General features: G+C 44.4%; 2 protein-coding genes across 2 annotated transcripts in view; both read left to right on the top strand.

Annotated features, from left to right (window-relative positions):
* The window catches only part of NFXL1 (nuclear transcription factor, X-box binding like 1), a 53,414-nt gene extending 48,394 nt beyond the window's left edge, over window positions 1–5,020 (top strand). Inside the window, exon 22 of the mRNA XM_067298090.1 lies at window positions 1,748–5,020. Coding sequence (XP_067154191.1) covers window positions 1,748–1,921 — 174 coding nt within the window. The 3' untranslated portion in view covers window positions 1,922–5,020. The remainder of the gene's footprint in view (window positions 1–1,747) is intronic.
* Window positions 5,021–8,739: 3,719 nt separating this feature from the next.
* The window catches only part of CORIN (corin, serine peptidase), a 149,237-nt gene continuing 140,359 nt past the window's right edge, over window positions 8,740–17,617 (top strand). Inside the window, exon 1 of the mRNA XM_067297158.1 lies at window positions 8,740–8,814. Coding sequence (XP_067153259.1) covers window positions 8,740–8,814 — 75 coding nt within the window. The remainder of the gene's footprint in view (window positions 8,815–17,617) is intronic.

Consider the following 17,617-nt stretch of genomic DNA (forward strand, 5'->3'; position numbering starts at 1 on the left):
GTACCCTTTATATAATTGCTGAAATCCTCTATCTTGATTCAGATTACTGCAATACCTGAGGCTTTCTGCTTTTAACCCTTGCAGATCACAAGGATATAATATGTGCAAAACTCCTGTGTCACATCTGTGTAAAACAAAATCCTACTATATTATGCCTAAAACCTTAAGAACTCTATACTGGCCTTCAGGTTTTGGATTTTGAAAAATTCTTCCATTAAAATATTTTGTTTTTCCTAAAGAAGGATTAGATAGTTGTAAGTAATCTTGTTTCAAATAGACTGTGGGACTTGGTCTTAATTTTTCTGCCATATCATCAGAGAAGTGCCAGCAATTCCTGCCTTTATTAGGATACAAAGGGATAGACATCAAAATGGGTCCTTTTCTCCTGCTAATAGTGGTATCTGGCACAAGAAGGGAAGTAAGATATGCTTTGTGAAACTCTTACAAATATTTTCTGTCAGTAGAGGAATACCAGACATCATACAGTCTTGAGTTCCAAAGAAAAATCGTATTTACTGGAGAGTACTTCTCTGTCCACTTCCCAAAGCAGACTCATTCTTGTTTCTTTAATGCACCTACCTTATTGTCCTAGTCCTACTCTTCCTGGCAGCACTACTGTAGTAATCATGTAGACTTATTTTCTTTTGTAGCCAGTCTTTGTGTCTCTGTTCACTGTCCACGTTTCCTCTGCTTCAGCTCAGTCTCATTCTTTTTGCCCAGCCATTCCCGGCTTGCCTCAACTCTACTTCTCTGATCTCCATTCTTTTTTTAGGAGTTTATCTAATATCTCTTTGTTCCCTAGCTCCTTGTCCCACGTTTTCTCTAGTAGTTGGTGATCTACCCCAAAATCCACATGATTGTCACAGCTTTTCTGTTTCTAACCTGAGTCTTGACTTTCCTTTAGAACACCTTTTCTGATCTTGTTCTTCCTAGCAGACAGCTGGCTCCAGGGGTCCTTGTTTTTCCTCTTTGGAGTCTGGCCCCAGTCTTGCCCTCCTTGTTCCAGCCTGCCTAATCCCGCTCTCCTACTCTCCAATCCAGGCACGACCCTGGAACTGCTATTATGGGTAGAAGCTTGACACTCCTTTTAATTTTCCCAGTCCCTTTGTGTTGTTTCTGGGCGTGAAGGCACATGCTTACAAGGTAATATGTACCTACTACAGTCAAATATAGGAGTCATAACACTTAGACAGGCAGAACAAAGATTCCATTTCTTAAGATTATAGCTGTTAACTTAAAATTTAGCTGAGCATGCAAAATGCAAAGAACTGGGGAGGGGAAAAGGATGGATTTGCTTAGGGTCAGCAAAGAGTGCATCTTTATTATGGGGATGTGTTTTCTTTTAGATTTCAGCCTATGCTCTTAGATATGTTATTGTAATAGTCTTAAAAATGCTCATGAGGACTTTTCTCTAATGGGAAAACGCATTATTTTAACCTATACCATGGAAATAGCAATCTCGTCTTGGCTTAAGATATTCAGTCTGAGATTAAAAATATCACATAACATTTCAGTTGGTTACATTTTTGGCAGTGTTTTATAAGAAACTGAATGATTGTTTAGTACTTGGAAGCCAAGTGCCATATAACCATGAGATGTGGTGCAGCCATCTCATCTTCAAGGGATGTGTAACTTTCATTAGCTGACATTTATTTTTATAAATGAACCTTGGGAATATTATTTGAATGTTTCATCGTTCTTAATCCTGACACGACATCAACTATTTCTCCTGTTTTTCTTTATCTAGGCTGAACTGGAAGCTTTTGAAAACAGGTTAAAAGGACGAAGAAAGAATAAGAAGAGAAAGGATGAAGTAGAAGTTGAACAATCATCGTGGCAAAAGTATAAGAACTTCATTATGCTGCCAGTGTTTGGAGTTGCTGTTGTCATGCTTGCATGGCTCATGGTCTACAATGACTGAAATGACTCTTAAATATTTAATATACCTCAGTGGGGTGTTAGGTAACTATTATTGCTATAATGTTAGTCTGTGTATAATAGAACTTAATATACATAGATTATGTACGTATACTATTTGCCAAAAAAGTACAGGGTTGGGAAGGAGTATTACCTTTTGTGCTACTACATTCACGGCACAAAACTGTGAATTCAGACACTGAAAGTAAAGAAATAGTAGGTTTTAGTCTACACTGAAGTGCTGATGTAACTTACCTGGCTGAGGTCTGTTAACATTTATTTTATTATATTGTTACTTTTTTGTGTCCATTCCACAAAATTAAGAGTAGTTTAGCATAAAATGCTTTACTGAATATTTGTTTCCAGTAAAATAAATTTAGTGTTTTGTTAAATATTAGTACTTTTATGCGAGTCTTCATGGTGTATCACACAAAACATAATAATTCCTGTGCTTCATGTCAGTTTTAATGATAACTAATGGGGAACTTCACATCAGTTAGATTTAAATAATCTGTGGCCTCGTATCAGAATTTTTAGAGAAGGGAAATGTGAGCTATCTTCCAAGTCTGCTGTAACACAAACAACGGGCCACCTTACAGACTGCTTTTTTTCCTCTTCCTCAATGTTAAACCAATGGAAAGCTTCGTTTAGTGGGCAGATGCAAGGACTGAACATGGGTGAAGTAGTTTCAGTGCACAGGGGTGTGTTCTCATCTCTGCTTTCTAGTGTTGGTTCCAGGGGGCAATATGAAACTAAACTTAGAGCATCTCGAGTATTTCCATAAATAAATGTCACATTTTAATATTTGCATAGATGTACAAAAAGGTAAAGTAATTGAATAATTTAACTATACAATTATGTAGTTCTGAAGTCATCTGGATGGTGCTTGCTAATCATGTCTGAACTATCTAATCTTTTAAATGTTTAGGTATTTTCTTATTGATACTAGAATACCTTGCTTTAGGGTGTCAGTACTGAAATGTCACAGGGTCCTGTTTGCTGGTAGAACTGAAAGATTTTCAGAGCTTCAAAACTATATGAGAAGCTATGTTGTCTCAGCTAAATAAAAAACTGAATTTTAAATCTCTACTAGAAATTTTATGCTGATAAATGAGCAACAAACGGGCCTACTTATAAGGTATTTTGAAAGATAAGGCACAAAGTTGGTGGTTTATGGAGTTTCATTAGTGGGTTTTTCCTTTCCTCTTTAGCAGCAAAGGGCATTAGATTGCCCCTGTAATATAGGCATATAATTTTACTGCAAATTCTGTAAAGGCAGCAGGACCATTTGCATGAATTAGTAGAGAAGACTGCAGTTGGTTTAAAAACTGGTTTATTCAACATTTAGCCCACTTGTAAAGGCACCTAATATTAGTCTGAGTCAATCTCTGGTTTTAATTAGCAGCAACAGAAAAAAATAGGAAAGCTATAATAGGCAACAGCTTTTAGATTGTGTAGAGATTTCCGAATTGGAAAAAAGTCTCCATTTCTTTGATCATCTAAGTTGGGTGAAAGAGAAGAGATGAGGAAAACTTGGTCACATTTGGCATGGATTGGTGCTGTTTAATAGTTTGTTTTTGTTTGTTTTTTTAATTGACTTTTTAAAAAAGGACTCTACTTGCATCATTATGTCAGGCCATTAGTATGTAAAGATACAGAATTAGTTGAAATTGCACCAGGCACTTACAGTTGCTTCTCTGTTGAATTATTTTATAGTATAAGGAATAAACCATTTTCCATGTTGTTACTTTAATATTTTTCTATAATATTGATGCCCAGAAGATAATTCTGTATCTAAGTGTTGTTTCTTTAAGTGAGGCAATGCTATTATGTGACTGCTATGCCGGTAGTTCTCCTGTCACTGAGAGGAAAAAAGGGAGAGTTTTGTTCAGCTAAAGTAAAATGTGATCCATTGTCCAAATATACAAAAAAATACCTTTGTAGCTGAAGTATTCAGATCAACATGAATGAGGCCATTGTGGAAACAGCTTTTATTTTACGTGAAAATAACTCATTTTTTTCTGTTTACTGTTAGCTGTTTCTTTGAAGAAGTACAAAGTAAAGTTTTTTCCTTGCCTCCATGGCAAAGAGAGAAGAAATAGCTATAAAAATGAACTGCACTTGAATTCTATGCTTGAAGTTAATCTTAGTGTTCTCTTGCTTTGAATATTTTGTTGTATTTATGTGAAATGTTGGAGAGGAAAAGATCTGCTTCTCGTTGATCATCTTTAACTGTATATTATAATAAGAAAGCATGCTGGTCTTTAAAATTAATTCAATTCATATAAACAGACATATTCCCCTTGCAAAAAGATTTGTATCTCTCCTGAGCCTCACATATGTGAGACAGCCCTATCTTTGAAATTTTATTCAAAATAGTTGTGTGTATCTTATCCAACTGTACAACAGCATCTGAGTCATTTGCATTCTGGTCTGTCTACTATAAGCTGTGCCTGCTGAACCAGATATTTGTTTCTTGGCATAAAAAAGTGTGTGGGTTCACCCAATCTGCAGTTTAATAGATGATTGGCTTCTATTTGTTTTTTTTACAGTTAATTTTTTTGTCTTTTGGTTGGAGCTCTGCGTGTTGTGAGCATGACGATATTTGGAAGTACAAGGTACAAATAAAGTCACCTGTTATTCAGCATACATGAAGTGTTGATAGTAAATCTAGAGGGGAAATACTGAACTGAAGGTAGTTTTTTCAGCAATTTAAATGTACTATACTGTTGCATAACATGATGAGCAAATATTGTGAATGTTAACAGTTTACAAAGAAAATGCATATTGACAAGCATACATTGGAACAAATGATGTAGTATGGCCTGATGCTGAAGGGAAACATAAAGACAAGACTTAATATTCAGAATATCTAGCTACATGTACAATGCAAAATTGTTCAGGTTTTTTCCTGATTCTGGGTACGTTCTAGTGAGTACTGTCATCTCTCCACTGAACTAAGGTGCTTACAAATTGTCAGTGTTTTGGATTGTGAGATCCTTGGGCAATTTTGTTCCCTGTAACAATAACAAGGGCATTGTGTATTATAGTTTAATGTAAAAATCAAGTCAGACAATAAATGCATCAAAAGCAACTTGAAAAATCTTTTTGTTTGTTCCAAATGTTAGTATACTTAATGCAACAAACTTTTCCTAAGTGGGAATGACTGCCATACTGAAATGGAAGTTGTAGTAGAACTAGTAACTCTTTGTTCCCCTCTTTGGCAGTGATAGTTCTCACTATTTAGGTTAATACTGAAATTATGTAATCATGTTCCTTTATTTTATTCGTCTGACAAAATTATGAGAATGGGATGGGGAAGTAGATTAAGATAAAATGAATGGGATGGACTTGGATGATTTTTTGCCTCACGTGGGGGTATATAGATGAATTATTAAAGATGTTCTTCCGGACATTAACTACTAGAGAGTGAAATATTACTATGCAGATAGCACCAAAATTTGTTCATAAAAGCTTCTATGCTTGATTTTGTCCTTAAAGCACTGAACTATGAGTGTTTATGATCTCTCAGTAGTTCTTGTTTCAGATCTAGAAGAGTATCTTTGCTGTACATCAGGCTTTCTGAGAGTGATGTATTTGTGTGTGCTGTGGGGTTAAAGAGCCAAGAGCATACTTGGTCTGAAGGATGTTCCTGTGCCAGGCAGCAGAAGCTTTATCTGCGTGGTAGCTGCTCCGTGGGGCATGGCCTTGGGTGGAGTATTGTTGTGTGGGAAGGTCGTGCACAGGTGAGGCCTCTCCTCACTTTTGTTAAGTTCAGATATACTTCTACTATTAATTCATCCTGTTGCCAGTTGTTGTTCATGGGCATTTAAGGTACTCCCTTTTTCTGCTTTATGAATGTTAATTTATATTCATATCTGCCCTTCTAGTTCAACCAAACCAATCAATTGCTCTAAAGAAGTATAAAATTAGAGGATTCTGTAGTGATTTATGTTTACCAGGAAGTGAAATGCACAGGAAAGATTAGAGGAAAACATGTTAAGTCACATTCGCTACAAGATAATGAGACATACACGCTTCTTTCCACTAATGATAACATGTTAATGAATTATTTGTACTCTGTGTTAAAGTGTTTTTATGCTATTCTACCAGAAAACAAGTTTCTGCTGGATTACTGTATCAGTATCACCATCCATGATGTAATGAAGTTAGTCTCAAGATAGCCTAAATGGTAGTTTTTCTGTCTAGAAATAAGCAATAGTCTGAGGGGAAAGTGGCTTAATTCAACTAAGTATTATTTAATATTTCTCAAACAGTGATTTTTTTCATAAAAATTGCCAAGAAAAACAGAACTGAGCTCAGTCTTTCTGTGTGCTGTACTTTGTAATCAGCATGTCTGAATCTTGTAGTTATGAAACCACAATTTGAATGACTACTGAACTTGAGGGAATTAGTATGAGATTAGGAGCTGAGATTGGTTTAAGGATTGGAATTCATGGTATTACTGCCAAAGAGCACACATCCTCAAACCAAGGCCAAGCTTGCTTTGGGATTTGAGCCATGTACTGCACCTCTTGGTTTTCAGTTTTCATTTGTTTTTATCATAATTTTTTGACAGGGCTAACTAATCTCTGTAAAATACTATAGTAACGGACTATGGTTTAACACCTTTTAATCACCATTACAGCCTGAAATAATTGTTGCCTTCCATTAAAAGATTTGGAGGCATTGTATACATGCTTCCAAGTCTTGCCCCATGTTTTTCCTTTATCAGTGCAATAAAAAAAAACAAAACAACCCCTCCTTCCAGAGGGAACTTTGGGTGAAAAGAACACAGAATTGGATTATTTTGAGCAGAAGTATTTATGTACAGTGGCACTCCAGAAGAACAGAATGCCCAATCCATGCCCCATGAAGCTTACACGCAAGCTACAAGTGACCTGACCTAAATCCAGAGGTATGGTAACAAAGGCATTTGGAGAAGAAGCTGTCAAAAAAAATAGGTTTGCCTTACAGGCTAATACATGCACATACATGCATTGTGTGTGTATGTAAACATAGATCCACATTTATATATTTTATATAAGAGGGGCAACATCTTGAATGAGAGCCAGAGTGGTGACCAGTGATTGAAGCCAGGTTCATGCGTAGAGGCTGTGCTCATAACAAAAGTTACCTAGACGCGAATACATTCTGGGGCATTTTCTGCCTTAAGTTTTTAATGATAGCATTTCAGTAGCACTAACAAATGCACAAGTACAAAGGCTTCCCTTTTTTCTGTGAAGCAGAAGCTCAGAACCGAGGCCTAGGAACAGGTAACAGCGACAGCAGCTGTGGCTGCCGGAAGGGTCCTGCACTGTTTCTGTTCTGGTAGTGCCTACTCCTGTGCGCCAACTGTGCTTTTCTCTTGGCGAGTTGATCATTTTTGGATTGTGCTTGTGATCTCAGTTACATAGGTGGGTCCTGGCTTCAGCTCCCTGGAGTTTGGCGTCTTCAGTGGCTCCATATACGTGGATCTAGTTGCACGTTTTGGAAGCCGTTCCCTGAGGGGGAGAGGGCATTTGTCCATCTGGCATTCGGAGCCTCAGGAGCCCCTTGCTGCCCCTTGGCCCTTGTTGCTTCTAAAGCTCCAGCCCTCCACCGTCGGCGCCGCGCTCCCTCGCGCGAGCGGGACACGTGGGGGCGTGCGCCGGCCTTCGAGCCGTGTTTCGGGAAAGGAGCTAGTGAACCGTCCCCGGCGCCGAGGGCCTTTACCCCGCTGGAGACCCCCTTCCCGGCCCCCCCTCCTGTGCCGCCGGCAGCGCCTGGCACGACTTTAGACGGGGGACGAGGGCATTGCCGGCCTGCCGCTACTCTGTGCGGGAGCACAAGTGCTAACGTTCAGGGTCTGCTGCCAGGCTCCCCCACCTCGCATCCTCGGCGCCGCCGCCGCCCTGCAGCGCGGCTCCCAGCGCGCCCCGGGGGCTGCGCGGCGGCGCGGCTCGGTCCCGGGGCGGTGAGGGCGGCTCCCGGCGTTTCGTCGAGGTCAGCGCGGCCGGGAGCCGTCCCCTACCTTTCAGCTTCGTTCTTGGACATAAGCAAGCCATTGTGCTAGGGAGAAAAGCGTTGCAATCCTGCAGGCAGGACCCTTTCCCTCTCGGGGGTGAAACTAAGACTGTTGCCTGATCGAAATGTAAAATAAAGAGCAGCCAGAGGCCGGGCGGGCTCCCCGTCGCCCGGAGGAGCTCTGTGCCTGGGCTGGGCTCGCCACCCCTTGCGCTGAGCTCCGCGCTGCAGCGCGCCGGGCCGGGAGCGCCGGCAGGTCTGGGCAGCAGCGTCGCCCCGGATCGCTTCAGCCGCCAGTGCATCCGGACGGCCGAGGGTGCTCCGGGGGGAGCCCCGACGAGCCGGCGGCAGGGTAAGGGCTGCGCGGGCGGGGGGGTGAGCTCCCCGGCTTCTACCTGCCGAATCCCCCGGCTCGCGCTTGCCTTGCACCGTGAAGCCCTTCGCGGCGTGACAGCGCGATAAAGCGCCATTTATCGGGGGGCAAAGGCTGTGCCCGAGCGCCTGCCTCACCCGCCCTCCCTGGGGGACGGCGGGGGGGGGAAGCTAGCAAGCGGTCTGTCTCTCAACTTATCCCCAAGGGATGGAGCCTTTGTGTGCAAAAGGGGTGGGGATGTGGCTCCTTTCTTGAGGAGGTTTATTATTATTGGGTGGAGGAGGTGTGGGGGAGTCCACCGAGCAGACAAAATGCGGAACCCCCCCGCCCCGTGCCTGACAACGGTGTATGTGCGGGAGGCGGCGGCCGCAGCTTGTCAGAGACAGCGGTGCAGAAGGGTGGGGGGCGGCGAAAGTGGAGAGGATTCAGCGGCAAGCCGGAGCATGCTCTCCATGCAACAGTTCCCTGCCCTGCCCGCGGAGGGGGAGCGCTACCGGCAGGTCCTCTCCGCCGGCCGGGTAAGGCGCGCCGCGCGGTGCTCCCTTCGCGCGTGGGGCCGCCTGGGGCCCCCCCGGGGCTGGGGGTCTGCGGGGGCCGCTGGCTCCGTCGCTCGGCGCCCCCGGGGGCAGCGACCTGGTGCCTCCTGGGGACAGACCCGGCCCTGCCGGGTGGCGGCGGGGGGCGGGAAGCGGAGTGTCGCCGCGGTCCGAGCGCGCTCGCACGCGGGAGGTGGGGAACTTCCCCGTGGGGACGGCCCGTGCGCAGCGCGCAGCCTGCGCTGCCCCGCGGGCCTGGCCCCCGCCCGCTGCATCCCAGCGCAGGTTGCTCGGGCAAGCGGGGAAGGCGCAAACTGCGCTCCGAGCCCAGCCGCCGCCCGCAGCGGCAGCAAACCTGTGGCGAGCAGGGAGGTTGTGCGGGAGCAGGGACGGCGCCGTGTCTCCCGGAGGCGGCGCCGGGGCGCACGGCCGGGGACAAGTGCCCGTCCGTGCCCAGCCTGTCACTGTACAGCCGTCGTGCAGCGTTGCGGTGCCTAAACCCTGGCTTGTGCGGCTGTGCGAGAGAAACGCGGGGAACAGCCGACTTCAGAAGCTCAAGATGTAGGTGAGTCGCGGTTAACAATCAGTCTTTGTTAGCGTTTTGTGAAGAGCTTAGCGGCGCCTTCCCCCCGGTCCTCTCACAAAGTCGGCGGGGAAAACAAAGGGGCCTGATGCGTCTGTAAGTCCCTCTGACTGCTGGAGCGAGCGGGGAGAAGTTGCGCCGGGTCCGAAGGCAACAGGCCGGCGCCATGCCCGCCCCGGGCAGGGTTTGCAGGGTAAAGTTTGGGTTTAACCTCCAGAAGGGCGCCCGCGCCAGCCCCACCGGCGGCCGGGCTGCCGGCAGCGCCAGGCTCGGGGAACCCGGCGCGGCAACTACCGCCCGGCGGCAGCGAGCGCTGGCGTCGCCCTCGCGGCGGGTGCACCCGGTGGTCGGGGCAGTGGTGGAGCGACTCTCGCCCCCGCGCCCCCGTCCCCCGGGGGCGGTCCGGCCGCGTGGTGCCGCTGGCCGCTGCCACCCACGGGAGAGGTCCTCCCTTGGAGGGTCACCGAGGGCGGCCCTGAAATTTGAGGCGAAAACGGGCAGTTAATCCCTGCTGGAGAAATGGAATACCCGGGTGGTTACAAGTGTCCGAAGGGGATAACCCGGGTATTCCCGATCCTCCAGCGCACTCCCTAGAGGGAGGAATGAGCAGGGAGCAGGATGTTTAGCCCATCTGTATGGGGAAGCTACGCGGAGAGTGCCTGTGCGTGACCGGCGCTTGTGCGGGTGGCTAACGCGCCACCGCGAAACCGGTCAGCCCTGGCTCGTCTGCCTGCCTTCCCTCCTGCCCTGCCCCGCCGGGGAGCTGGTGCCTCCCTGGGTGCCCGGCGGGCGGGTCGCGCTGCGAGCGAGGCGGGCGGCAGGTGAGGAGCGGCGGGGCCGGCGCGGGAGGGGGCGCGGGAGCCTCCCGCCGCGCCCCCGGGACACGGTCAGTTCCGAGACCCGCGGCGAGCGAGTGGGAGTGTTCGGGGAAAGGGATCGCCTCTGCCTAACCGATCAGTACCCTGAACTCACTCGGCGAGCGAGGTGCTACCCAATGGTGCTTAACTCTAGGCTTCAGCACGTGAAAAGAGAGTGGTAGAGCTTAATGCGCTGTAAAGTCATTCTGTATGCGACAAAAATGGTATAAAGCATTTTTTAAGTTTGTAAATACAGCAGTATATTTTGGTAGTATCTGTTCTTCATTTGATTCAAAATGCAGAATCCTTGGAGGTATTTCATGGCAGACGATTAATTAATTAACCTTTATTTTAAATTATTAGCAGTCTGGCTGAAGTGGTGAAATCCTGAAATGAAATCAAATATCTAGCACTTTTAATGCATTCATGGGGTCTCTTGGGAAGGTTTAGCTTTCAGCAGTTGAACCATGGAAATGGATTTTTCCATATGGCCACTTATACCCTTCCTGTGTTCTTACAAGATGAACCAGTCAGCAGTATTAAATTGTAATTCTTTAGTTTTGTTTTTGTAATATATTCTTTAGGTTCAGGTCTCTATGTTATAAGCCTCTTAGGTACTGTGATTCATGCAGCATAGACAATAATGTTGTATGAATGCATCATTGAGGTAATATAGACAACCACAAAAAGGTAATACAAGGAACTATAGAACCTTATACATCTCTGTAAAAGTTGGCGACATCGCCTGAATGTATTGAACTTCTAAGTTTTGTAGGAATTTGTGAACTCCTCTGGGGGACAGGAATCCCAAACAATGTCCAAAACTTTATATAGAAAAGAAATGTACCTTACTATTTTTCCCTCTTTTATTAGCCATTTACAGGGGAAGCCAAGCTTCTCTTCCTGCGAGCCCAGCCCTTCAACCTTTATATATGATCTTTATTCAGGTAACCTTTTTTAATGAAGTCAACAGAACTCGTTTTCTTGAGAAGGCTCTTGGGGTGATAAGAAAGCCAAGCAGCACAGTTCACTTCTACAGGTTAGAGGAATCTGCTTGTGCTCTGTTAGTATCTGATAGGACCATTAGGACAAAATGTTGTTTTTCCTTCATCTCTCGGAGCCTGGGACTATGAAGGACTGAAGAAAGCATTTGCTTCCTCTCCAAACATCTTTGTTGGCACTCCACTGTGTGCCTGTGGTAGACAGTGTGTGTAGTGAATCAAGAGTATAAGCTGGTTTGAAATGTGTCAGGATTGGAGGTGCTCTATAAATATAAAATGTGCAATGCACACTGGGCAATTTAGTATATCTGTATTATTGTTTAGATGATAATTATATATTAGATGATGTCTTCAGATATGAATGGAAGCCATGACTGTAAATAGTGCCAGTAATTACTTAAAAATGCAGGCTTACTTGACTATAGGAGGTTCATTTTTTTTGCTAAGATGATATACATGTCTCAGCACTCCGCTCCCTTGAGGAACATTACTGTCCTGCAGTTATACTGAATCCACATATTGCCAAACACAATTTCTTGTCATTACTTCCATGGCCAAGAGAGGAGTGCTTTCAGAGGCTGATGTGGATAAACACCCAGACAGAACTCTCCCTCACTAGAAAGGCAGTAGTGTTCCCAAAAGAGGGCGGAATTGGGCAAGGGAATGTCAGGAAGGTTAGATCCAGCAAAGAATTCAAACAGCTCCTGCTCTTGCCACTATGTAAAAGCTCTAATCAATAAATGCTGAATTCTAAACTTTGTGCAAAAGTGGGAAGACAGTGCTTCCACTGGTGTGTCCCAGTGGCTGTACGAGCTCTGTGAGGCTTTGCTGCACTGAGGCCAGCTTCAGCAGATTCAGGTCACCCAAATATAGTGATAAACACAAATGGCACTTCCTTAAGAAAGGTCTTCTGTTTTCAGGCTGAACAGACAGCACGTGCTGTGAAGCAATAGGCACTATCTCCTGGTGTTGTCAGGTTTTAAAAGATGGCAGCTCCACTGTGTGGGAAGAGTTGAATCCTGACAGCGTGTCAAGTATCCTTACGAGGTTAGAAGAACGCCAGCCAGGGTTTGGTAGGGGTGGGTGTCAGGCCACGTGCAGTAGGGCAGTTCCAGGCATGCGCATGCAGCTTAGGCACTTCCAAATGTAGCAGCCAGATGCCTCCTGATTTTAAATGCCTTCAAGACTAGGCAGCTAAGCACCAGGGCTTGAGGGGGGCAGTCTGATTATAGTTTGAAATATTGCTGCTTCTTCTCTGTCCAAGTTTTACCCTCATCAAAAACAATTCTCCAGCGCAGGGAAAAAGGGTGGATGATATCCTCATTTTATGGACAGGTTATCACAATAGTACAAAGAAAGCTTAAATCCTCCCTGAGGAGGCCTTCATACGCAGAAGCACCTCTGAAAGCAGTGCCAGACCAGCTCCACTACCCTTTTCTGTCTTAGTTACCCTCTGCGGTCATTGTTTGTCGTTTGAGGGAGCACAGTTTTGCCTGGGACTCTCCTGAGAAATCATCTGGGCAGCAGGAGACAAAAGTCCTCCTCTTCTTGTCAGGACGTGCAGCCAGGAGAAGGAATAACCGTGGCCTCACCTCCCGAAGGGCAGTGTGAGGGAAGATGGGGGGAAAAAGAGGGAAGGAGGAGCGCCTGGGTCTTGGCCTGAGCCAGGGGTAGCTGGCCGGGCTCCTCGGCACCGTGTCTCTGACAGACGCACGTCCCGGCCTCGGTGACCTCCGGCCGGGCCGGCCGCCCCCTGTCGCCCGGCCGCGAGGGGCGGAGGCGCAGCGGGCGGAGGCGCAGCCGCGTCGTCAAGCACAGGTCGCGGCGGCAGCGCCGCGCCGGGGACTTCCCCGCCGCAGCCGCCTTACCGGCCGCGCTGGGCCGCCGGGGTCAGCTTGCTCGTGGGTGATCCTCCCGTTTCTCAGCCCCGCCACCGAAGAATGTGATGCTGTTTGCATCCCTTCCCTCTGCCCCACGCCCCTCTATAAATAACTCTTGCTGGGCTGACCTGTCAGATTCCCCCGGCAGAGCGGATCCCCTGACCCGGGCCGCCTGCAGTGGAAAGTCTGAATGCAAAAAATACCGTAGTAAAAATAGAGCAGCTGGGTAGCCCCTCCAGCAGGTCCTAGCGCCGGGAACGGGTGACTTTGGGGACCGCGTGGGCCCCCCGCGCTAACGGCTCCCCTCGCGCTAACTCGCGCTAACGGCTCCCCTCACCTTAACGGCCCCAGCTTGTTTGGTTGCACCTTCAACTGCCGAGCGGGCCCGGTCCTGCTCCTCCCCAGCACTGCCGGGGCGTTGAGAGCTTCCTCGTGTGTCCGAATAGATGTGCGCTTTAATACTCTAAAGGTGTTTCGCCTCCCCCCCCCCCCCTTTTAAATTGTCAGATAGCAACATATTTCACTTCGGTTTTTCTGTTGTGGAACAGACAGTTCTCTTCCAAGTAATGTTTTTAATTTTAACTTGTCTTTCTGATCAACAAACATGAAAGAAACAGAGATAATGATTTAATACACTAGAAGTAAAAATAATGATGAGACAATGATCAAGCAAGAACTTGCTGTTTCAAAAAGAGAGAAGAATGTTGCTGCTTCTGAAGTCCTGAATTAGGTTTCAGCCCGTGTCTACCTTGGACAGAAGATTGTTCCCCTAAAAAGATAGGTTGTCCTCAGATGTGGTTTCAAACCACCATAATTTAAAGCAATACTTGTCATTATTTGTTTACACATATAAATAATATGCTGTTATTTATATTCTCTTCTGCAAAATCTGAACATCTGGCGGTTAAAGAAGCAATAGATATCAGAAAGTGTTATTTGATTGTTGCTATGGCCTCTACTTCTGGTACATCCACATCACAGTCTCTTGGCCTGGAGCGTCCACTAGAGCACACAAAGAGTGAGGGCATTCTCTTGGAAATAACAACGCTGGTAGTGTTGAGGAGCTTTCCATCCCAGCATGCTTGGACCTGCAGCTCCATATTCATGTAATATGTAGTTCTGTGTGCTCTGGACTTCCCTGGGCCTGTGATGTGGCATGGAGATTTCTTCCAGCACTCCTGCCTTCATGGTGAAATCTTTCTCTGCATTGCCCACATATAAGTGGTCACAGAATTTGGGACCTGGAGATAATAGATGCAGAATAGTATAACAGTTGCCAGGCTTTTTTCCAGTTTCCTACCACCTTTCCCCATCTTCAGGAAGAAGCACAGAGGAGGCTGAGCCCACAGTGATCTTAATAGCCTGGGTATTCTCAATGTCACACATTGTTGAGGACAGACATTGCTGAGGGACAGCTTACTGCTTGGAAGACACTAGTCTTGTTCATGTATGAATATTGTCTGAATGGATAATTTATCTTAAAAAAATATCAGAAACTGTGGAGTAGGTATCCTTTTCCTTGCTATTTGATTTGTAACAAAAGAATTAAGTGGTAGAATTAAGTAGAAGTGAGTAGTAAATGCCTTTGCTAAGCTTAAGTGTTTTCCTCCTGGGCCATTTTATAGGGTGGGAATTTACATAATTCATAGTGCAGGCAAGCAAGGCTAGAAGGGAAGTCTGAAATGAAGACTCCATCTGTTTAGAAATTATTAACATTTCTGCTTTCCCTTATAAAGTTAGAGTCTATGAAATACAGGCATACCTCGGAGATATTGTGGGTTCGGTTCCAGACCACCGCTGTAGAGTGAGTATCGCAATAAAGCGAGTCACACGAATTTTTTGGTTTCCCAGTGCATATAAAAGTTATGTTTACACTATCCTGTTGTCTATTAAGCGTGCAATAGCATTATGTCTGAAAAAACAATGTACAAAATGTGACACAGAGACACAAAGTGAGCACATGCTGTTCGAAAAATGGTGCTGATAGACTTGCTCGACGCAGGGCTGGAAGGGCTAAGAACCCAGATGGTTTTCATTTGCTTTTTCCTCATCATAGATAAGATTGTTGTGTGAGTTTAGATTCCTAAGGAAAATATGAATTGGAGGAAAACTGGCTTCTGTTCTAGGAATAACAATTAAATTGAATAGTTTTAAGTTTTCATCCAAGCCATAAATACAGTAAGATTTTTCTTCTCTGACAAATTGATTCACCAGATATTGTTATTGTTTACATCATTAGACATAAGTTTTTATCCTAGCAATCTTTACGGAATCCATAAAGATCTGATTCTGTATCAAAGTCATCATTAAGAACTTGCATCAACATAAGTGGCTTGTTGACTCACTTTGTTTTTACTTTTTTCCTATCAGCGCATTATTTCATAATTTAGACAATAATGAATAGGTTTACTCCCTAGCCACCTCTTCCAGTTATCTCTGTCAAGATAGCCTGGTAGTTTCAGTTCTCTTTCTTTATTCTCTCCCTTTGAAGCAAAATGTTCAAAGATGACGTGTTTCTGAACAATATGGCATCCTACTGAAAAATGAATTCATCACCTCTAAATTTTATAGGTAGTAGGTTAGTGACCTGTAAGTGACCTTGTTTAATTCCATTTTCACTTCTGAGAAGAGGACAAATAAGAATTCAGCTATCTTGGACAGGTGAAGCTTTGCTTTGACTCTAAACCATGGTCTTCCCTTTGATTAATATTGCTGCTGCTGTTATCCTTGGTCCAAGGGTTATTATCTTTTTATTCACCATTCAGAAAAAAGTCGGTAGTGCAAAGGCAACATTACACATTCAAATCCAAAATTTTAATTTTGTCTTAGCAAAAGTTTATAGTGTGAGAATAATATATACCTTTTAGAGAAAAAATGAGTAAAAAGTACATGAAACATAAGGAGACAAGTGTTTTTAAGAAGACTCCTCCATCTGTGTAGCTTGCATTCCAGTTTGGCATCCAGTTCATATCACTGAAAGCTTCTGACTTTAATATGTTAATTGTATATTGAACAATGGGCATGGTAGATATATGATATACTGATTACATTCAAGTTCAGAAAGCTATGCCTACTGCTCAGGGATTAATAGAAAAAGAGGTAGATCCAGTATTGAGATCTAGTTGTCTTGTTTGGGATAGGGTGTCTGGTCGGATTTCTACATAGGCAGTGATTGATTCCCTGAATGTGAGTCACACAGCACAGGCAGGATTTCTTTTTGTCGCTTTTAGTTTTCCAGGCTTGAAACCTGCTTTCAAGAGGAGGTATTCCTTTAACTCAACTTTCTTTTTTCCCCCAGAAATGTTTCTTTCAGCATCTTTTTGTTGGCACAAATCAGCCAGCTAAGGTTTTTTTTTTTTTTTTTGCTTTCTGGTGTTAATAGCTCTTGTACTTGCATCTGCTCATTGAATTCCAGTCAAAGCAGGAACCTGAAGAGAGTCCTGTCAGTTTCTCCCCTGCTGGTGGAATTGCGAATTTTGGCGACGTATAGCTAGAGACTTGCCATCACTGCTCTACTTGCTTAGGAAACCTCTGTGCAGTGAACCTCTGGGTAGCCAGGAAGGCATTAAAGTAGTCTCTGGGTGTGCTCAGAAAAACAACATGACACTATTTAAACTTTCAAATGAGTAATCTTTGCAAACCTTAGAAACTTAGAAAAAAATGAATAACCCCTCCAAGCATAAATTCTGTATTAATTGAAGAATAATTTCCCTCAAAACTTTCCCACTGCCTGCTGAGGTAGCCTGAATGGATGTTCAAGATCTGGTATTGAGAAATACCAGATAATGCCAACCACAATTTAGTTCTTACAATGAACGTCTTCATAGACACTTAGTTTTTGAAAAACCTTTGATATCTTCCATATGTTTATTAAATCTTGCTTAGCTCATAAGACATGGCATCATCACATATCTTTGCTACCAGCTGTCATTAATAATAAAGAGAGAGCTTAGAATTGTAACATTTGCCATCAGCTGAACTATTTCTTAATTTGAATGTTCATGAAAATTCAACAAAGTTCCATTGTTGCTTCCAACATGGGAAACATCCATTGTTGTAGTTGCAAGTTTACATTAGTGAAATTACAAATAAATAAATAAATAAATAAATATAAAATTGTAAATATGTACTATATGTAAATAAGCAGGTAAACAATTAACACTTTTCCCAAAGTAGAACTGTTATTCAGCAGTACTCCATTTGAAAAGTAAAATATCTAAAAATTTCCTTTGAAAAAGGAAAATACTCAAAGATATTACTGCTCAAGAGAGTAACAGTATCACTGCTACTCTCTGATAGTGATAAATATCCTTTTCCTTCTCCCTGAAGGGTCAGAACTGATGCTATATGATGGTTAAGTGACATGTCTTATTCTCAGCTTAAAAGAAGTGGAGAGCAGTTATTGATATCACACTAGATACTTGGAAACCAAGGAAGTCCTTTCGTTTCCACCTCCTCCACTTT

Source organism: Apteryx mantelli, chromosome 5, assembly GCF_036417845.1.
Source record: "Apteryx mantelli isolate bAptMan1 chromosome 5, bAptMan1.hap1, whole genome shotgun sequence".
NCBI lineage: Eukaryota > Metazoa > Chordata > Aves > Apterygiformes > Apterygidae > Apteryx > Apteryx mantelli.